This window comes from Anabrus simplex, chromosome 3 (genome assembly GCF_040414725.1).
Source record: "Anabrus simplex isolate iqAnaSimp1 chromosome 3, ASM4041472v1, whole genome shotgun sequence".
NCBI classification, from domain to species: domain Eukaryota; kingdom Metazoa; phylum Arthropoda; class Insecta; order Orthoptera; family Tettigoniidae; genus Anabrus; species Anabrus simplex.
The window spans coordinates 518,897,268-518,921,149 of NC_090267.1; the positions used below are offsets into that span (position 1 = coordinate 518,897,268).

At 39.8% G+C, this 23,882-nt stretch overlaps 1 protein-coding gene across 1 annotated transcript in view; it reads left to right on the forward strand.

Moving 5' to 3' along the window:
- LOC137498971 (fibronectin-like) overlaps window positions 1–23,882 on the forward strand; it is a 434,037-nt gene that overhangs the window by 180,248 nt on the left and 229,907 nt on the right. The window contains exon 5 of the mRNA XM_068226885.1: window positions 337–642. Within this exon, the coding sequence (XP_068082986.1) occupies window positions 337–642 (306 nt within the window). The remainder of the gene's footprint in view (window positions 1–336; window positions 643–23,882) is intronic.

Consider the following 23,882-nt stretch of genomic DNA (forward strand, 5'->3'; position numbering starts at 1 on the left):
TCTGCATGGAGTTCTAAATTCTAACCTTAATTACTTCTTCCCTTATGCACTGCTTGAATTAGGTGTGGCAGAATAAGATTCACGGTATCCCTCCGTAACGTAAGAGACAACTAAAAGGACTTCCAGGGTCTCTTAAGTTGGGAGTATGTGTTGGCGACCACGAGGCAACTAGATGGGTGTGGAATAGCTTCCATTTACTTGTGCCAGCCTCGTCGTTTTCCATCCAAGCTCTTATTGTGTTCCGCCCCCGACTGTATTGAACTTTCGTGTGTTCTGGCGATATCTTGTTTCCTCTAAGAGTGAGACTTCTTCCATGAGTGTATTGTATCTTTGCAGATCCACGTGCTCCAGTAGTGGTGGTCAGCGGTGGCGACAGAAGTCTGACCGTTCAGTGGAACATCACTGGCTGTATACCGGCCGATGTAACAGGGTATACAGTTTCTGTGATTCCCCAAGGACCCAAAGGAGGTGGCTGTGAACAGATTGATGAAATTGTCTCAAAGAATGTCACTGCTGGAGAAGAAACTGAAGTCACCTTCTCTGATCTGCAACCTTATTACGACTATCAAGTGGATGTCACCGTGAACACGAAAAGTGGGGAAGAGGCGACTGGCACTGGTTACGCAACAACGGCTGAACGCGGTGAGTGCTTCTAAATCTTGTTATAACTCTTATTCTAGTTCCAGAAACTGAGTTTTGTTTTGATATATGCATCTCCATGCATTGTGTACGCCAGTGATCTTATCTTCTGACCGCATTTCTCTAGGAATAGAGTATTTATTTAATGTGTATCAACAAGTTTGACTGAATTCAGTGTTGTCTCGAGGATCTCACAAGAGGCCTCAAGGTGCTTACTGGGGGACATGCGGAGTCGGTCGTCATTATAGACCGAGCTAGTTTCACGTTAAAGAACGTCACGAGGAGCAGGCACAAAATAGTACACATATATTAGCTGTTTTTCACAAGTTCCAACTTGTGTAAACAGAGAGGAGTGGAGTCGCTTACCTTGATGGAAGACACTTTGGAGATCTCCTAAATTCTCGCGGAACTCTATTCCCATAGCTTTGTTGCTCTTGAGATCCTTACATATGGGTCAGTTTGAAAGAATCAGTTCTGAAGACAGATTGCTCACCTTCAAATGCTCCTAAATTGCACGAGAAGATAACGCCTATGTATATGAACTTGTTCGGTAATATTTAGAAACGTTATGAACAATGTGCCGCGCAAATGTAGAACGCATACTCATCACGCAGCTAAGTCGGCGGCGTACCTTGGTAGAACCTTTCATCTCAGGGTAGTTGCGGGTTCCTCGTCACTTGATAACATGACTAGCGGGTACGAAGGAATGCCTAACTATTCGAAGTTAAAGAATTGAAATGCATTTACAGATATTTAAAGGCGAAAATATCATGAAGTACAAAAATTGAACAGCTAAATACAAAAAAACAAATTAACATATTATTTAAAATTTGCATAGATTTTTCAGTAATTTTGCAGTTGTGCCTAACGGGTTGGTTAAATTATTATAGCGAAACAACAACTGGCAGTCCCTAATTAAGGGCTATTCAAAAACGTAACACCAACGCTAGGTACCGAGTCCATCACCTAGAGCCATAATCGAATTGGATTAATCTCCAGTTGTATTGTGGACCGATCACTTCCATTTACTGATATTAAAATAGGTTACTCGTCCTGATGGCAAAACATAGCTCTTAAAAGTCACAGTCAAATGATCTAGATCATGAAATTTTATTGCATCACTTGCGCCATAAACTCACATAATCATTATGATAAATATTAAACAAATCCTCAACAACGCATCTCTCACAAAGACCAAGTTCCAAAACTGACCAGCAAAGTTTTCTTTCACTAGAAGTTCATCTATAACGTACATTAAAAAAAACCACTGACTTTTGGGTTAATGCCCTTTTTATCACTAGAGCCTATATTTATACAATTAGGTTTACGTCACATGTGGCGAAGACGGGATGGGAAAGGGCTAGGAGTTGGAAGGAAGGGGCCGTGGCCTGATTTAAGTTACTGCCCAGGGATTTGTCTGGTATACAAGTAGGAAGTCTTGAGGGCTGCAGAGAGTGGGTTCGGACCCACTAACTCTCGAATGAAAGCTCACAGCGGCACGGCACGGTCAACTGGCTCAGTACTTGAATATTCGGTTACGGTTCCAAATTGAATGTTTACTGAGCAAACTATGTAAAGTTAACAACGATTAAGGTAAAGAACAATTTGAAACCGAACAATGGTTAACATTCAGTCTGTTAACTTTTATTCGGGAGATAGTAGGTTCGAACCCCACTGTCGGCAGCCCTGAAAATGGTTTTCCGTGGTTTCCCATTTTCACACCAGGCAAATGCTGGGGATGTACCTTAATTAAGGCCACGGCCGCTTCCTTCCCACTCCTAGCCCTTTCCTGTCCCATCGTCGCCGTAAGACCTATCTGTGTCGGTGCGACGTAAAACAACTAGCAAAAAAAAATGTTAACTTTTACAATTTATATCTATCTATCTATCTATCTATCTATAAAATAAGCGTTTTGTCTGTACATTGCTCAGAATTTAAAAAGGATGGTATTTCTGTATCAGACGTGTCCACAGTTACAAGGAAATGCACTTTTTAATTTTCCGTAATGTCTGTCTGTCTGTCTGTCTGTCTGTCTGTCTGTCTGTTTGTCTGTATGTATGTATGTATGTATGTACACGCATCACGAGAAAACGTGCTTTTTTGACAGCTGTCATCCGCCATCTTGCATCGCTAACCTTACTGCTGCCCCCTTTATGGTACTAAACCTTATCGTGGTGGTGGTGGTGGTGGGTAATTTAATTTCCATCTGGTTTTTGACAGCTGTCATCCGCTATCTTTAATCAAGAGAGCACCGTGCTGCTATCTTTACGGCACTGCGGGCAATTTGAAAATTCCGTCAGCTGACATCCGCCATCTTTAATTAACAGAGCATTGTGCTGCTATCTTTACGGCCCTGCGGCCAATTTAAAAATTCCGTCAGCTGTCATCCGCCATCTTGCATCGCAAACAGCAGTGCTGCTATCTTTAGCTACTACCTTTGAAATGTGGTGGCGGGTAATTTAAAAGATCTACAGCAGCCATCTTCAATCAACAGAGCACCGTGCTGCCATCTTTAGCTACTACCTTTGAAATGTCGTGACGGAAATTTCCACGTGACAGCTGTTATCCGCCATATTTAATTAACAGAACAAACAAAATCAACAGAGCATCGTGCTGCCATCTTTATCGTAGTAGCGGGCAATTTGAAAAATCCCATTTGATTTTTAACAGTTGTCATCCGCCATCTTTGAACAACAGAGCACCGTGCTGCCATCTTTAGCTACTACCTTTGAAATGCGGTGGCAGAAATTTGAAATTCTATGAGCTTTTGACATGCTGCTGTCTTTAACTACATGCGCATAGCTTACTACAACTATCTTGATGGAAGTTAAACATTATAGCGCGGGACTTAGCCACGCCGCAAGCAAGCAAGCTGCCCTTCTTACGATCTTATAGCAAGCTGTCCTTCTCAACATACTTACCGAGCTGCCCTTCTCGACATACTATTATTTTAGTTTTTTAAACCAAGATGCTGTTAGAAATGCCAGCTATGGGCGTTTGCACAGAAGCTACTGCGGAAGATGGCGGCTGCTGTTATGAAGAAAGCTAGCTGAGAACAGTTCGATCTATTTCAACATTATTTACTTCATATTGCGCTTCAGAAAAGAGAAAAGCTAGAGCATGGTTGTTTAGTTGTGATGTGCTTGGTCTACTTCCATCCGACTTGTCTAGTCTTCCTTCAATATAGAGGTAGCTTTCATGTGGTAAAGTGTATACATCTTGCTGATTAATAATAAAATTAATTTCATCATTGTTATTTAATCCAAACGTAAAAGGTTGATAGGAATGAAGCTCACTTCGTACTACATCTTCACGAGTTTTTACAGTATTCGTAATGTCTAGCATTTCTTCCATTCTGGTGTAGTAGTGTATAACCTAAATCTTGGACTGCTTATGGATATCTGTTAACTCGATGAGTCTTCGCACACATGTAGTATGTCTTCGGAATGTACACTGGGTTTTATAGATGTTTTTCATACTGGTTTGAGATGAAGTTTGTAAGCTACGTACGCGTGCCGTTCTAAAAGAATAAGTTGATTATGTTTATTTACAAGCCTAGGAGTAATGTTACTAATGTGTTTTACAGACACAGGATGATAAAGAACTACTGCTGGTTTCTCACAAATAGTATATCCACGTTCTTCTGTAACAATAAAGTCGTGCAGGACGTGCGAAGGTTGTAGATTACTATTCAAGTCTGTAATAATATTACAAGTAATGTTCACATGATAATCATCGAAGAGTGTTATAGGTTGATCAGACTCGTAACGTACGTTCGGTAGGAGCTCCCTTGACGAAGATTCAAGCAATGGTCCAATCGAATCAGGTTGTGATTTGAAGTCAATCTTAAATGATGATTCAATAACACATTTATGTATAATGTTGCTTATAGTGATTGAGAACTTGTAACTATGATTACTAAAACTATCTTCTCCAAACTGATCAATTAACGTACTTTCAATATAGTCATGAATATCGTCTACGGAGTAACTACCTGAGGGTAGTGTTAGCACATACTCATCGTAATAGAACTTGTTTACACCATCAGGCACATTATAGATTTTATTGTAGCTTTCAAACGATACTAGTCCAAGACTATGTGCCTGATAGCCAAGTTTGATCGGCGGATTAAAATAGACGGTTATTTTAGGTCCTTCTCCACGTACAGCAAACGTTCTTTCACTGTTAGTCATCACGTAGACACTAATGCTCTTTCTACTGTCTGGGTTTGATATAAGAACATAAGACATAATCGTCCGCACATGAGTGTATTGAAGTTTTGCACATGGTTTTTATTGTAAACAATGTCTGCACTGCTTCCGAAATGACGTATGAGCTCAAAGGGAGGAGGTAAGTCTCCGTAGCTATCAAAATACCATTCTTTATATTTACGTTTTACATAAGCAACGTAATGAGTTCCAGGTCCGCGACTGTTGTCCAAGTTAATTGCGGCAATTTCACGTTCACGTGAGCGCGCTGGTAGTTGGTCGCGCATATACACTCCTCGAAAATAACGAATTCCTAGTTGTTTAGCAAACGTAAAAACTTATCATGCGTAAGAGCTCGATGTGACAGTGCGTTTAGTAGACGTTTTTTTGGAGAAATGTAGATGTCAAGCCCTTTTTTGTATGGTGCAAGCTTCATGTGTACACCTTTACCTCGTAATGCAATTGCCTCCATCGTCTTGTAATGACGTTCACTCCCTTTCAACTGTTGTTTCGCTTCTTCTACAGCTTTAACAGTTCTCGCTACAGCGCTAGCACCGTCCAGAAATGACCCCAATGCTGCTAGGCAAGCAAACAGCGCAGGAAGAAATCCTCCTCGTTTTGGTACAAATATAATTGGTGGGCGTTTACTAAACATTGCTCTGCACTTTGGAGAAATTCTCGCTCTTGCTGCGCGTAATGCCTTAGTAATAGCTACATGAGGATTGTATTCCCCTCGAACAGCTTTTTGTGCAGCCTTCCATCTTTCCATCCGGCAGTTTTTGCTTTCTTCTTCTTCATGTCGTTTGGATATCGTTGTTTTACCATTCTGTGCACGACTTTGCTCGTCAAGAGCAAATCATAAACTAAGCGTTACCTCTTGTTTCATTTAATATATATATTACTTTTACCTACTTTATGATTCAGTTATCATGAAGATTATAAAGCAGAAATACACACTCCCTGTTACCGACATTGTACCACATCTCTTACCTAGCTCTAGTACAACTACAAGAAAACGTCATGGAACGTTATTTCCTTTTACTGTTCGATGTATTATATCAGGCCCGTCAGGATGCGGGAAAACAAATCTTTTACTTGCACTTATTACTTCTTTAAATAATATACGCTTCGAGAATATTCACGTTTTCGCAAAGCCACTATATACTGTTCTACAAACTGTAATGCACGATCTGGTTAAAGACGGAATAAGATATTTTGAATTTAATTCGCATGAGCAAGTACCATTACCGGCGATGTGCTTCCTAATTCTCTTATGATCTTTGACGATGTCGCAACAGAACAGCAAAACGTAATATGTGCATTCTTTAGTATGGGACGACATAAATATGTTGATTGCATCTATTTATGCCAAACCTTATTTTCGTGTGCCTAAGCAGTTAATACGCGACAACGCAAATGTTATTGTGCTTTTTCGGCAAGATGAGCGTAACATGCGACATGTGAATGACGATCATGTTAACACTGATATGACATTTAATCACTTTAAACGTATGTGTGCTACATGTTGGTCATCACATCGTTACAGCTTTTTAGTTATTGATAAAGAAAGTGATGTTCAGCATGGACGATATCGCATGGGTTTCGATCATTTTATATGCATTAACACAGAATTACAGTAAGTACTTAATCAAACAACCATCATCATGTTAACATCTAGCAAGGAGATTAAAAAACATATCATCCAAGCTCGAAACAATATTCAACGGAAATTTAAAGAGCTTAAACGTATTCAAGCAGACACGGATTTATTTTAAAAAACGCAACTAAGTACATCACTCAAATAAATTTTTAATTCTACTTCATTACCACAGTCTACTGCAAGTTTTGCTTCTATGCAAACATCATTTGATAAAGAGAAGCATCAAGAAGAAGAGAAGCATAAAAGCATAAACAAGAGAAGCAGGAAGAGGAGAAGCAAGATTTAGATCAAGAAGAGGAGGAGGATAAGGAAGAAGATCTTAACGATACTTCACCATCTAAGCGTGTTAAGTTTTTAACTACAGATGTTATTGCTGAAACACCTACTACATCGACGCAAGATCTACCATCTTTGTCTGAGTTTATGATCACGCCAGAGTATCGTATTCAGTTTAGAACTTTTATTCAAGATACCTATGGATCTCTCTTTGCGCCTTATATAGAAAAACTTATTATAGGACAAACTGACACTACGTATGGTATTCGCTACGAAGATGACTGTTTCTGGATAGGAAATTCAAATGTTAAGATTAACAACAAACTTATTGTAACAGGTGTTACCTATAAACCTACGAAAGTATTCTTAGAACTTCTTTTCTCACGAATATCTGACAAGGATATAATTTTACAATATGATCTTAAAAATATATAGCGATACTTTTTGCTACTGACGCAACACGACGTAATTACAAGAGAACGGAAGCTATAAATGCAAATAAGAGTTACAAAAATCTTGAGTTTATTTCTAAGCTGTTTCTGACTGCACGTGGTCTTGGTGTTATCTTCAAGCCTTTGTTGCCGCATGTAGACGTAAGATACTGGGATGACCCAAACTTACTCGTTGAACGATTACAACTTTTAAGAGCATCGCACGAATAAGAAGTTCTAGAAATAGAAAGAAAGTTACGTTATGCCGGTATTATTTTGTAATGGCTCGTCAAGAGAAGATCTCACCTGTAAACGTCGCACATGAGTTACATAAACCAGCACGTCGCACCTACTGTCGCAGACGCGTTATTACAAGAGGAAAAGATGATATCTGGTAAGCAGACTTAGTAGAAATTATTCCATTTGCCTCTAGCAATAAGGGGTATAAGTATCTACATACTGTTATTGATGTGTACTCGAAGTTTGCTTTTGCACAACCTGTGCGTTCTAAGACAGAAGCTCAAGTTAAAGAAGCATTTAAACATAATGTTGAAGAATCAAAATATTGCCCAAGGCTTCTTCAAACTGATCTAGGTAAAGAGTTTTACAACAAGGATTTTTCTTCTTACCTCAAGTTACTTGGCATTCAACACTACTCTACGTTCAGCAATCTAAAGGCAAGCGTTGTAGAACGCTTTAATCGTACACTCAAAACAATGATGTGGCGAGAATTTACAGCGCAAGGTTCATATCGTTGGATTGATCTGCTACCTAGACTTTTATCTACCTACAACGATACACCTCATCGCACTATCGGAACAAAGCCACGTCTTGTTACAAGGAATACACCTCGCCTAGATGCTATTCATCTTGCAATTAAAACAGCTGATCCACGTCGCCATCGCTTTAAAGAAGGTGATTTTGTTCGCATCAGCAAACACAAGTCTATTTTTGCAAAATGATACACACCTAACGGCAACACTGAAACTTTTCAAGTCAGGAGTGTTAAGCTTACTAATCCAGTTACGTATTTACTTCGCGATCTCAAAGGACAGCCTATTAAAGGAGGATTCTACATCGAAGAACTGCAGAAAACAAAATATCCTGATCACTATTTAGTTGAACGTGTTATTCGACGTCGTGGTAATAAACTGTATGTTAAATGGCTTGGTTTTAATAACAGCTTTAATTCATGGATTAATAAAGAGGATGTACTTTAAATCTTCTATGTTTTAATCCTCTACCTCTCCTTTCTTCTAAGTTACTAGGATATGCCGTAGGATTAAACAACACCTGTAATATGTTTTAACAATTCATATTTATTTTAGAATATATATATATACATTTTATCCTTTCTTTATTTTACAGTCTTTGTCAATCAGTTTTCCTTTTATTGCACCACCAACAACAGTTGCTGCTATCTTCTCAGCAACTGAAGCACTAGGTAATAACATACGAAGCATAACTTTACGAAGCAGATTTTTATCAGCTACACGTCTTAGTTTAGGATTGTTTTGTTGGCATGCTCTTTGCAGGCAGCATCTAACCACGTGCCAGCCGAACGTGTTCTAGGGCCGCAGGGAAGATGAAGCTCGAAGGGAAGAAGATCAATCACTTTATTGATGAGCCCATGCCCAGCATGCTTCCTCATCTTTCTCCCAGCACGTTTCTTCACCTTTTCCTTGTTTACTCTCTTCGCAGCCATGATAAGTGTTTGTAAGCGAAGGAAACTCATTAGTTTTAGGTCGGTGATACAGTTTAATCAGTTGTTATGTACGACACTGTCTTACAGAAGGTCTTCTACCTAAACTCACGTGTTCTTGATGTAAGCTACACGTTTGAAGCTCTGACAAAACAGGGTCTTGAGTCCACTCACGAGGCACCTTATCCAAAATCTTCTTTACAGCATTCGCAGCTACATTAACCAAAAATGCCTGTGGTAATGCACGTAACTCTTCTTCAGTAAAAGTGTTTAGTTTCTTTTTGCATGCATAAAACTTTACGATTGCCTTTTCAATTGCGTTACACTTAGTATCGGATGGAAATGACATGATGTCTTTACAAATGTTTCTTTCACACTAACATTATTTCGACACTGCAGTTTACATATGTTTTTCACCTCCCAGCACGCAGTGTAACACATCCAAACAGCATGCACACATGTTGTAAGGACTGTTTACTTGTTTCTCTACTATGCTCCTTCGGAAGAGTTTTAAATGATGGACACCCTAATTCATGCATGTCGATAATTTTACACGATGATGGCAGATACTCACGCAACCATTCTTTCTTTTCACAAACCTTTAAAAGAACAAGATCTGCTCTTGACAAATGTGCATTCATCATTAAAGATAGAAAACAATAAGGTATTCCTTTTTCCTCCCACTACAAACCTAAATTTTTCCAATCCATTGAGTCCACTTTTTATCTTCATCTGTTTAGAAACAGTAAGGAAGAGGTGGGCTAAATACTAAACTAACAAGTTTTGGCGCCCACAACACACTGCAATCTAACACAGCCACCTCTTTGAGCACAAATTTGTTGCCGTTTACTTTAAAGCCTTGTACATCAACTATTAATGTTTGCGCTCCACTCTCTATTATTGTATCTCAAAGACTAAAGCTTTCAGTCAACGAACAGGTTTAAACATGCACAACTATGATGACGTCATCGCTAAAACACGTGCACACTCTAGCCTTCGTGATGCATGTTTAAACTTGTTCGATAAAGCTATGCCTTGACTGAGGAGGAGGAGGAGGTGGGTATGGAGGATGAGGAGGGTACAACAGCCACCGTCATCTTTTGTAGTAGCCTCTAAGCGCTAATTAGCGTCGAGAAGGGCATTCTGTCGTAAACTAAGGATAGTCTTCTTCAAGATGATAGATGAGAGGTTAGGTTCGCGTGTGCACTAAAGTTTTACTGTTTAATGGCGATAGCTAACGGAATTTTTTAAATTACTCGCCACTACATTTCGAAGTTATGTAGCCAAATAGAGCAGCACGGTGCTCCAATGATTAAAGACAGCAGCTTGTCAAAAAGGAACGTAGAATTTCAAATTGACGCCACCACATTTCATAGGTAGTAGCTAAAGATGGCAGCAAGGCGCTCTTTTGCTTAAAGATAGCGGATGACTGCTGTTAAAAAAGCATACGGAATTTTTCAAATTGCCCTCTACTACGATAAAGATGGCAGTACGATGCTCTGTTGATTAAAGATGGCTGCTGTCAGCTTGTAAGCTATCAAAAAGCATGTGGGTTTGTTTCCAAACAAGAGCACGTAGAATTTTTCAAATTGCCCGCCACCACATCCTAAAAGTAGTAGCTAAATATAGCAGTACTGAGGTTTGCGATGCAAGATGGCGGATGACAGCTGTCAAAAAGCATGTGGCTTTGTTTTTGTCTGTTAATTAAAGATGGTGGATAACAGCTGTCACGTGGAAATCGCCGTCACCACATTTCAAAGGTAGTAGCTAAAGGTGGCAGCACGGTGCTCTGTTGATTGAAGATGGATACTGTAGAATTTTTTGGTATAAGTCCCGGATCCGCCGGCACGGGCGAGCACAATGAACTAAATGACTACATAAAAATCAGGTGATCCAATAAAATTTAAGAACATAATGTTCCATACCAGAATACACCAAATTCAAAATGATGTCAGAGGCCAATGCATACCCAAGACATGACAAATGCCCTGAGAGGGACACAGGGAAAACCCTGGACTAAAAATAAGGAGAATTACCTCACATACGAGACATCCTATACTGTCCATAATAATCTTGCCTAACACATGCCTGCCAAGGCATGGATATACGGTGACAATTGGCAATTGGTAAGACAAGGGAAAATATCAGAGTCAGTCATGCAGTTCCCTGCTGCCAAGATGCACACCAGATAAAATGAAACTTATTTGAGAAAACATTTAGTACAATGATATTAAATGAAATAAAAAGAACCCAACACAAGGTTGGTTACATGTCAGAGTATAAGTCCAGAAGAAGAAAAGCTAGACACATACGCAAAACATTTCTGAGAACCAGAATATTAAGGAAAACTTTAGAACACAATAAGCGATACTACTCACTACCCACCAGAATCACAGAAGCAAGGCTGTTTCAGAATAAGATGTTAGACAATGGAGAATGAGGTACAATCCAGAGCACCAAAGTGACTCGGAAAAGCAGATGTATGACTAGCTAAATAATATCTTATTTTTTACATAAGGCGAGGATATCAGGAAAAAAATTCAATGGAATGTCTTAACTAATAACCATGTCAGGCAGAGATATCACTAAATACGCAATGATTTAGGCTGGAGCTTTCACCCATAATTATCCATCAAAATTTCAGTAACAGGTAATAATAATAAATGTTTAAAAATAAATTTAGGGTAACAGACCAATGATAAAATCAAAACAGAAGATTGCACAAGGCAAGATCAAAATTTTTCACAATAACCAAACCCAAAAAAAATAATAATACATGAAATAGTTAACAAGAATAATTTCAAGTCACTACGAGATTACACACACACACACACACACACACACACACACACACACACACACACACACACACACACACACACAATCCACCAGGTGCCTTACCAACATGACACAAATTGTAATTAAAAATGTTATGAAACCCACCAGAGTGTCTTATGCATCACCCACAATAATACCGAAAACCACAAATAACAAACACTAACATTAGGAACATGTACCAAACCATTCACAGGCAAACGGAATAAGCATCCTTAGTACATTCCCCCAAACAGACCTAAAACCAAGATCTACAAACACATGGATGCAGAAGATAAGCGTAGATTAAAACACAAACTCATAACACAAGATGTAACTCGTAGGATGCAGAAAATAGGGTATCTGGCATAATACATGAGTTTTCAAGGACAACATTTAAGAGGAAATAATTTGAAATTTGCAAAAACAGAATAAGCAGAGATTATAGTGCTGAAATAAAAGACATTATAAACAAATTTACTAGTTAAGACATCTCATCATAAATACAGGCAGCAGTTTAAAGAAACATAATGTGAGTTAGGCCTAGATAATCAAAACACTAGGATATACTTCAGTAAGAGGCATATATCCAAGATAATCACCAGATTGCATAGATGACACTACACATCAAGCTGGATAAATAGAGGTGCAAAATGATTTAGATCCACATAGTGTTTCAATAAGAAAAACACCTAAAGGTATTTAAAAGAACAATAGGGTAAAAACACAAGTTACTATCTTCTAATACCATTAAATTAAAATTAAAAACCACAGACTTACTTGTTGTTGCTTCTACAGGCCAGGAAGAATCAAATTTAAATAGCAACCCCTTTAAACATGGTTATGTCTACCAAACCAACTCCAGAAGGATCAAAACAAAGATAGTTGCATCAGATAAACAACCATACTCCATACAAATATGTTTGTAGTTGGAAAAGCCAGACACAACAAAAAATAAAACAAATAGGGTAAATGGAATGCACCAGCCAGGATAACAAATAAGCTACAGTAAATATATTGACAGAATTAGCAAATTAAAAATTATAATACATCCATAAATGATGGAATTAGTCAGTTCATCCATTTGTAATCAATCAGTTACTCAAATGATGTCATTTACAATCATACATTTTTAGTTTGGGACAGGTGGAATCTGCTAATCCGGTTATTCTCATCATCTCTGACCAAAACAGGTACAGGGGAGAGAAACTCCAAAATAGTACAAGGTCCTCTGTAACGACGATACAGCTTAGCAGAAGAATTATTAGGGGCAGAATTTGGTAATAAGTTTAGACATAAACCTTATCACCAACAGAAAGCTTGGTGGCTCGTCGTCCTTTATTATATCGTTTTTCAACTTTGTCATATGAAACCTTTAATGCTTTCCTAGCTTGCTTCCACACTTTGCGGATCTCACCAGGATCGATCTTTTCAGGAAGAATATCATTAATGGACCACAAATTGGTAAGAGGGGTATTAGAGGAAAAAGTAAACATTAATGAAATGCATAGCAGAATTGAAAGCAAAGGCCAGCCAATGTAAAGAAGTATCCCATTTTGATTGATCAAAATGATGATATGCAATCAAGACAGCTTTAAGATTGTGATTGACACGTTCAGAAAATGAAGCATTGGGATATTATGGAATGGCAGTATTGTGAGCAATGGATAAATCAAAACAGAATTTACGAAATAACTGGCTTTTGAAACATTTGGCATTATCAGAGACCAAAAACTTGCAGGTGCCAAAGGAGGAAAAGATGTGGTGGGGACAGTTGATGGTAGTTTGGGCGTTAGCAACCCGAATAGTGAATATCCAGGTAAAACAGGTGAATCGTCGACACATACAAGCGCGTATCTGAAACCGCGAGAACTACGGGGAAGTGGACCTACGAAATCAATCAACTTTTTCATTGGTCGTTGAGGTTGAGAAGATGATAAGAGGCCAATGTGTTTATTCAGGGAAGGTTTGCTAATGGAACAAATTTTATAAGTTTTAATCCTTTCTCTAATTTCACTATCCATTCCTTTCCAAATGAAATGCTTTCTGATTCCTTCTCTAGTTTTGAAAACCCTAGAATGACCACCTAAAACAGATTCATGATATTACTTAAATAGGACAGGGACTAAAATAGCAGGAACCACAATTTTGAACTTGTTATCTGCTCTAGCCTTACAACACAAGACCTGATCTCTAACCACATAAGATTTGATTACTTCACCATTATTAATCCTGTCAATGAGGATTTTCATTTCCTGATCTTCAAGTTGAGTTTTAGTTAAAAGGGAATGGGCATTCAGTTAATATAGCATTGGTGGAATTATTTAAGGAAGATACTAACTGAAGGCTATCAGTAGGAGGCAGATTGACAGAATTAGTTTGTTTAGCGATATCCTCAGAGGAGGAACCTAGATCATGATTTGCATTTCTAGAGGAGAACATTCTGCTAAGTCCATCTGCAATTACATTGTCAGTACCTTTAATATTTCTGGCTTCAAATTTAAATGCTAAAATTCTTACAGCCCACCTAGCAATGCGACCATTTTTTCTAGGCTTATTTAGTACCCAGCTGAGAGCCTGATTGTCAGTTTCCAAAATGAATAGAAGATGTTCAAGGTAAAGTCTAAATTTTTGAGTACAAATAAAACAGCAAGGGCCTCAAGTTCATAGACAGAAAATTTATATTCAGTACCAGAGAGGGTTCTTGATCCTTAACTAATGGCACGTGTACCATGTTCGCTATCTTGCAGTAAAACAGCAGCAATAGCATTATCGGAAGCATCGGTTAAAAATAAATTCTTTATTGAAAACAGGGGCATTGAACTGCACCAAGAATGGCAGCGGAAGTGGTATTAACCCTTTCCCGCCCGCATTTTCACTCCGCTTATCCCCAGGTTTCAACCTATTATTTAGCAAAATCTGAAACAGACCGTATTGTTTCAGAAAAAGGTAAAAACTATTAGTCACAATGAATTCAAATTTTCAATAACATTAGAAAATATACCATCACATCCATTTCTCTGTTTACTGAGTCATAATGTGTTCCCCCCTCCTCGTGATACTCGACACAGAGACAGTCTGCATTTGTCACATTCCCATGTTGTCTGAATCCCTCAAAACCAATAATCACGTGATTTTGGAAGTGGAATGATGCCCATGTATATAAGATTTTATTTCATCTGGGCAAGGGTCTTCCCATTCTGTTTTTATCTTACCGGAATGCGACTGTTTGAAGGCTGCATTGTTATATGCGCAATAGGCTATGCCAGTGAATAGTTTTTCTCCTCTTAACATTCGTAAAAACAATCCCTTTCCCCTAATACTTTTTCCGAATTGTGCGCAGGTTCAACATCATCCATTTAATCATTCGGAGCAACGAAACGTAATATTTGTGTTACCTGAATTGCCGTGGCATCGCCATCAGGTCCGATTTATCGATATTCGTTTTCATTCATATCACTGTTATCACTAAAATTATCTTCGTTGATACATTATTCGCTCATTAAAAATTCACCTGCTCCCCTACTCAAGGATTCTGTGTCACTTTTTTCGCCCATATTCAGCTCAGTTTCAATATACGCGATATTCAATCCCGCCATGTTTACGGACGAAACAGCTGACCCGCGCTCGCGGAAGTTCAAGACCGTTGCCTAGGCAACGTCAAGACAGATTATCTCTCTTCCTTTATTCCCTAAGACTTGTAGATTTCACTGCGTGTTCATAAATGCCTTATAAACACTTCTCTGATGAGAAAAATAAAAAACTATCGCACAGATCGCAGACGAATGCAGATAATGCAGCCGGGCGCTAAGAACCGGAAGGCTAAATGAACCGAAATGAACAGTCGGGCGCTTTCGGGCGCTAAGGGCCGGAAAGGGTGGAAGGTGCGGGCTTTAAGATCGGAGCCATTTACCAGTCACGTTAAATAAGAGGGCGGTAGCAAAGTCAGCGAATACCGAAGCCATCTGCTATGCTAAATATTTATTACTGCAAAACATCGCGACAAGACTAAACTTCGTTTCAATGGGGGACCTGCCCTTACATAACACAAAATCTCCAGTATTCCTTTCTTAACATGAGAGGAGTATATCACAACCCAGTTCTCAAATAGGGGCTTTAGGCCACATACAAATTAACTTCAATGTGGGCACAATTATACTGACTGCCCAACGAACGAATCTGGTTATTCTAGAAAAGCGAGGCTCAGCCTCGTAAATAATGTCCATAAAACACAATATGATAAGTTACATTAACATTTCCTTCAGGAAACTTACTCTTTCCAAACAATGAGGGCTGTGGCTTCTCCTAGCAGCATAATCAAAACATTACATTGCCGAGGTTTAAGTAACTCTCTTTCTCAGCCCAAAGAAAGTTAACAAGCATTCACCCTACCTCCACACCCGCAGATGGAATGAGCGGAAAGTCGCTGCTTCACAACCAGACAGCTTGCTAGCGCCGAGCGATCTCAGCAACCCTCTACAAGAGGCACTGACCTTCGTCCACACGCGTCGCGCCCCTCCCTCTCGGGAGGAGCGGGCGAGGGGGAGAAGCAACAAGACGAGCGTGCAGATCGGGGAAGGCTTGCCAACCTTAAGATGGGAAAATCCACCAGGGCGGAATAATTTCCCTTTTCCCTGGGGTCATAAAGGGGGAAAGGGACGAAATACATTTTATTAAGGAACGAGGGAAAAATAATACATAAATATAAAATACACACTCACACAGATCGATCTGGGCATATAAATGAAACTGAAAACTGAAATGAACGGGTAGGGAGCGTACTCATGGTACATGAACAATGCTAGTTTGAGATTATCGAAGGCTTCCTGTTGTGGTAAAACCCATCGAAATTTTACATTTTTCTTTCTTAAGGAATTTAATGCAGCAGCTCTCTCAGCAAACTTAGGGACAAACTTCCTGAAGAAGTTTACAATGCCAATGAATCTGGCAACGCCTTTGACATCTTTAGGTGGTGTAAATTTTTGAATAGCAAGAGTCCGACTCTGATCAATAGAAACATGATCTCCAGATATAATATGGCCTAAGAAGACAATTGCAGAAGATGGAAATTTAGCCTTAGGTGGTTTAACAGATAACTCAGCGTTGCAAAGTCCAGTCAATACTTCTTTGAGATGTATCAAATGATCCTCAAAGGATTCACTGAAAAATTGTTAAATCATCCAAATAAGGTGAAGAATAAAACGAGGTGGATTTTCTGATAACTCCTTCCTCTAGCATTTTGTCGATTATCTCCTTTAATGCTTTCATTTTAGGAGGGGATAGACGGTATGGAGGAGATCTCACAGGGTTCAGGTCAGTTAATTCGATTTTCTATTTATTTTCTATGTATTTGAATTTAATGTCACTAAAGATGTTGTCCAACAGTCTCGTTAAAATTGCTGCGCCAGAAGAAATCACGAACGGGAGCCTGTTAAATTCATAGAGGTTCCAGTCAGTAGTGAAGGCAGTAATCTTTTAGATTCTTCCTCTAAAGGAACTTGGAAACAAGCTTGATTTAAATCAAACGAAGAATAAACCTTAGCATTAACAAACCATGCAAAACATGAATGGATATCAGGGAGAGGCATAGACTGAATGCTTATCTTCTAGTTGACAGATCTGTAATCAACGACAGCTCTGAATCCACCTCGGGATTTAGGAACCAAGAAGATAGGTGAAGAATAAAACGAGGTGGATTTTCTGATAAATCCTTCCTCTAGCATTTTGTCTATTATCTCCTTTAATGCTTTCATTTTAGGAGGGGATAGACGGTATGGAGGAGATCTCACAGGGTTCAGGTCAGTTAATTCGATTTTCTATTTAATAACATCAGTAACCCCTAGGCTATCTGTCTGAACATCCAAAAACTCACTACATATTTTCTTGATTTGCTTAGCTTGAAGGTCATTGAGATGTTCAAGATTAAATGAAACAGAATCAACCTTTTCATCCTCATTTAAAATAGTTCTCAAAACGCACCTTATCCTGATCAAAATAAATACTTTCAACATTAGGTGAATCAGAAAATACACTTTCAGGATTGACCGAATTGTTCTCAAGAGGCATCTGATTTAGATTATAATTATTATTCTTAGCAGTAACTGAAGCAGAAATTACATCTTCATAGTTAACAATATTGTTTTCAAGTGGCATTTTACTCTTGGAATGCTGACAAAAGGGAAACTTGACTGAAGGAAAAAAATTAAAAAAGAAATATTGATCTTGGGTGTTTAACACCATACCACTATGATAAAGGAAATTATGTCCCAGAATACCATCACATGATAAATGTTTAGCAAAAAATAAAACTGAACTTCCAAGTATATGTTCTTATTCTAACCTTAACTTTAACTGATCCCAACATTTCCAAAGCAGTAGTATTTGCAGGCCGAAATGAAGATACAAGGTTCTTAATATCAGAAAACTTGCATATGGATTTAAATTTTAAATACCAAGAATGACTCAACACTGAAATACAACTGCCAGAATCAAGCAACATACATACAGGAACTCCATTAATGTGTGCACATACATAAGGTAAAACAGATGATTGTTTGGGAAAATTTTTCAAACATAACTAATTTACACAATTATTTGCAGAGTTTTTTCGATCAATTTTGGAATTATTTTCATGCTTGTTAACCATAGTACATTATAGTCAGAAATGATTATTACCAGATTCATTAGTTATTCCAGCTTGTTTTTTCTAGGACAATTTCCCCTAGATGGTTATTTGCGCCACAATTAAAACATTTACGCTGACTGCTGTAGAGTTGAACAGAGTGCGAGGTAGATTGTAAGGTTTTGGTGTACAGTAATATATCTTGGATATAGTCAGCGAGATTCTCAGTCATCCCCTGAACACGACAATGATACTTCTGAACTAGCGAAGACAATGTTCTATACGAAATGTAATTAGTTAATATTTCAGACTGAAAATTATCAACAGCCTTACTTATGGACACTACTTCAAGAATCAGATTAGATAAAATGCCAGTAGAATGGGGATAAATAATTCGAAATAACTGTTTAGACTAGAAATTGAACACCTTTGCCACATCCCCAAATTCGGTTACAAATCTTAAAAAAGAAACAATTTCTTCCAAAGAACTAATAGATAACTTGGAAATATTTTTGAGAAGATAGAAATTGGGTGAGGTAAATTCCTGAATGTCTGTTGACCAATACATAAGTTTTGAATTCTACCCACTAAATCATAGGGAACAGTTTCAGACTTATCCACAGTCCCAAAATAAGTTGCACAATTGTCACTGACGTTTGGAGGAGCCCCAGAAAAGTTTTGGTGATGTGAAATTACATGATTCTCTGGATTTCTAGTCACATAATCAGAATTAATATGCTGACTGATAGTTTTAACATTAACATCAAGGGTAGAGTGGTCAGACTTATCAGTCGTTAGTAGCTTTATCCTAGAAATCATTAATATCACACACCAAGGTAATAGACTTGTTTAAAACAAGATTACAGCTACCTTTTAGATGGGAAGGGAGATGAAATGTTAAAAGATCTCTGGTGCGAACAACAAAATGTTTAAGGCGGTTACTGATTCGTCTAAATTGAATACCATACGATTCATCTTGTTTGAGAAATATAAAAATCGATTCAATCTCATCTACTTTGTTAAAAATCAAGGACAATGACTCACCAGCGTCTTCTCTATACTTTTCGGTATCACAATGGATACATCCTCTAGGTCCTTTAATAGTTTTATATCACCGGCAACAGTTCCGGTAGAGGTCTGATTTCTGATGCAAATTTCATATTCAAGCTCCTCTTTACGGATGAAACTTAAAATTGGTAATCTTCTGTCACCTATGATAAAGGGAAAGAAAACAACAGGATTAGCAATTCAGAAAAAATATAACAAACCAATTAACAACAAAATTAATTAATGAATCAATTACTAGAGGTCACGATTGCACTTCTCTGCCACCACTGTGACGTGCAACATACAGGCGGAATCAATTTAACACTGCGACGTGCGGACCACTTAATTAAAAATACTACAACATTAACACACCGGCGTGCAGAAAATAAAAATTAAGATAACACAGTGAGTAGTATAATTGGATGGTTCGGCCGCCTCCTCCTCCTCCCGCCGCCTCCTCCTCCGCCGCCGCCTCCGCCGCCGCCGCCCGCGGGAAATTTGAATTTTGGCGGGAAATTTGAATTTTGGCGCGAGATTTGAATTTGTAAACAAAGTCACGTGCTTTTTGACAGCTGTCATCGACAACAACGCAACGCTAACCTCACTGCTGCCATCTTGACGGACCTAAACCTCACTAGTACCAACCTAACCTAACTAGCGTGAGGTAAACAAACCCACGTGTTTTTTGACAGCCACGTGCTTTTTGACAGACAACAACGCATCGCTAACCTCAGTACTGCCATCTTGACGGGTCTAACCTTAGTGGTACCAACTTAACCTAACTAGCATGAGGTAAACAAAGCCATGTGCTTTTTGACAGCCACGTGCTTTTTGACAGATTTGTAAACAAAGCCACGTGCTTTTTGACAGACAACAACGCATCGCTAACCTCAGTACTGCCATCTTGACGGGTCTAACCTTAGTGGTACCAACTTAACCTAACTAGCATGAGGTAAACAAAGCCATGTGCTTTTTGACAGCCACGTGCTTTTTGACAGATTTGTAAACAAAGCCACGTGCTTTTTGACAGACAACAACACATCGCTAACCTCAGTACTGCCATCTTGACGGGCCTAAACCTTAGTGGTACCAACTTAACCTAACTAGCATGAGGTAAACAAAGCCACGTGCTTTTTGACAGCCACGTGCTTTTTGACAGCTACCATCCGCCATCTTTAAACTACAGAGCGCTGTGCTGCCCTCTTGCGTCACCTGTCATCGGCAGTGCTGCCATCTTGGCGGGCCTAAACCTTAGTGCTACCAACTTAACCTCACTAGCTCGAGATAAACAAATCCACGTGCTTTTTGACAGCCACGTGCTTTTTTTTGACAGCTGTCATCAGCCATCTTTGAGCACCGTGCTGCCCTCATGCGGGGCAATTTCGTCAGCTGTCATCCGCCATCTTTAATCCAGAGAGAACAGTGCTGCACTCTATGTGGTGGCGGCAATTTGAAAAATTCTATGTGCTCTTGTTGGGAAACAAAGCCACGTGCAGCTGTCATTCGCCATCTTTGAGCGCTGTGCTGCGGGCAATTTCGTCGGCTGTTATCCGCCATCTTTAATCCAGAGAGAACAGTGCTGCACTCTATGTGGTGGCGGCAATTTGAAAAATTCTATGTGCTCTTGTTGGGAAACAAAGCCACGTGCAGCTGTCATTCGCCATCTTTGAGCGCTGTGCTGCGGGCAATTTCGTCGGCTGTTATCCGCCATCTTTAATCCAGAGAGAACAGTGCTGCACTCTATGTGGTGGCGGTAAATTCCACGTTCTTTACAAACGTATGCGCTTTTCTGACAGCTGTCATCCGCCATCTTTGAGAACAGTGCTGCACTCTATGTGGCGGTAGCAAATTCCACGTGCTCTACAAAGCCACATGCTCTTTTGACAGCTGTCACCCGCCATCTTTGAGCACTATGCTGCGGGCAATTTCGTTAGCCGTCATCCACCATCTTTAATGAACAGAGCACCGTGCTGCCCTCATGCGGGGCAATTTCGTTAGCTGTCATCCGCCATCTTTTAATGAACAGAGCACCATGCTGCTCTCTGTAGTAGCGGGTAATTTGAAAAGTTCTGTTAGCTGTCATCCGCCATCTTTAATCACCGTGCTGCCCCGGTGACGGCAAATTCCACGTGCTCTTGTTTGGAAACAAAGCCATGTGCAGCTGTCATCCACCATCTTTAATCACCGTGCTGCCCGGTGACGGCAAAATCCACGTGCTCTTGTTTGGAAACAAAGCTATGTGCAGCTGTCATCCGCCATCTTTAATCACCGTGCTGCCCTCTATGTGGTGGCGGTTAATTCTATGTGCTTTACAAACCTATATGCTTTTCTGACAGCTGTCATCCGCCATCTTTAAGCTGTAAATCCCCGATTCTCGTGTTAGAAGTTGTAAAACAGATTCTTAATCCGAGTTCTTTGACGTCAGGAAGGGCAACCGGTCGAAACAATAGTGTATGACGTGAGAGGCTAGATACTGCCAGTTTTGCATCAGGAAGGGCGACTAGTCTTAAAACAAATTCTTGTGATTTAAAAATCTTAGTTTTGCGTCAGGAAGGGCATCCGGCCGTAAAACAATAGTTCGTGATTTAAAATCTAAGAAGTGCATCTAGCTGTAAATCCCCGATTCCCCGTGTTAGACGTTGTAAAACAGATTTTTAATCCGAGTTGTCAGGAAGGGCAACCGGTCGTAAAACTATAGTGTATGAGGTTAGATACTGCTAGTTTTGCATCAGGAAGGACAACTCAACAAATTCATGCGACTTAAACACATTTTTATTCCCAAGAGAATCGAACCCGAGACTACCGGGTGAGAGGCATGCATACTGTAGGCTATAGATTTGTTCTACAGTCCTCGAAGTATCGGCACAGTCATTCTGAGCGAGTTGTGTGGAATGCGTGTGTTAGCTGAAATTGTACACGTATCTTCCGGCTCGACCTTGAACGAGGACACTACATGCTGATAAGCGGCTTGTAACTCGCGAAGGTCTTCTTAGCTGAGTACCATTCAAGCTCTTAAAACACAGTACCAATTAAGGTTGTAAAATATTCTGAAATAGTCCTCCTCTGTGGTGTAGTAGTTAGCTGCTACCCTCGGAGGTCCGAGTTCGATTCCTGGCTCTGCTACGGAATGTGTAGCATTTAGCCTATGTAAGTTCCTAACGTAAAATATCATGATTGTACGGAGAGGTTAAAACACACACAGTGCCTACTCCTATCGAAAGAGCCTGCACGGTACCGGCATGTAGGCTTCTCCTGGTGAAGGAGCTTGCACATGGTTTAACGCCTCCTATCAACAGCCCTTACTTAATGCTGGCTTTCTTGCACACCCCGCCTCACACCATAGTTTTACGACCGGCTGCCGTTCCTGACTAGGATTTTAAATCGCAGTATACGCGATAAATTTGTTGTAGCGGGTTTTATAACTAGATATCCCGGTACCGACACATAGCCTACTCCCGCTGAAGAAGCCTGCACAAGGCTTATTGCTTCCATCCGACAAATGAATCACCGTTAAGTCTTGTACTCAAAAAATCATTTTCGAAGGAGTCTGCACAAGGTTTAACGTCCCCATCAACAGCCCTTACTTAATGCTGGCTTTCTTGCACACCCCGCCTCACACCATAGTTTTATACGACCGGCTGCCCTTCCTGACTAGGATTTTAAATCGATATCCCGACATAGCCTACTCCTACCGAAGAAGCCAGCTTAACACCTCCATCCAACAAATGAATCACCCTCAAACACTCTTCAATCCTTCTCGCTACTTCGGATGATAGCGGGTTCGAACTGGAAGCCGTAAATGTTAGGCGAGGGACCTGCGCGATCGTCATTGCATGATCTAGCCGGATGCCCTTCCCGACGGTATAAGTTGCCAGGATTTGAATCGCGTACCCCGACTAGAAGAAGCCTGCACATAGCTTAACGCCTCCATCCGACGAATGAATCACCCTCAAACACTCTTCAATCATTCTCGCTACTTCGGAAGATAGCGGGTTCGAACTAGAAGCCGTAAATGCTAGGCGAGGGGCCTGCGCGATCGTCATTACATGATCTAGCTTTAGCTCAATACCTACAGGTAAGGAATACCGCGGATGTACCCTCGAGAAGTCGAGGATCACACGCTAACTTTCCAAGGATCGAACTCTTAAATTCTGACACCTCGGCATCAACAGGAGGTTCGAATACGTCAGCCTGCAGGTGGGTGCTCTTGTTGCATTCGTTCCGACTGTACTGCAGTTTGTCAGCGATTTTTTCACATCCGCTTGGTAACAAGCAGAATATTTAGCCGCTGCAGTCTGCGCGAAGTGCTCACAGTTCTCTGTATGCGTTTATTACGTACACACACACACACATCTCCCGTCTGCAGTGAATATTATTCTTCAGCCTTTATCTTAAGGTAAGGTAGAACTGTTAGTTACTTTTTTTATTTGCAAAGCAACTTCTACGCTGGACATCTACATTCATATATGTTTGTTCTTTTTTT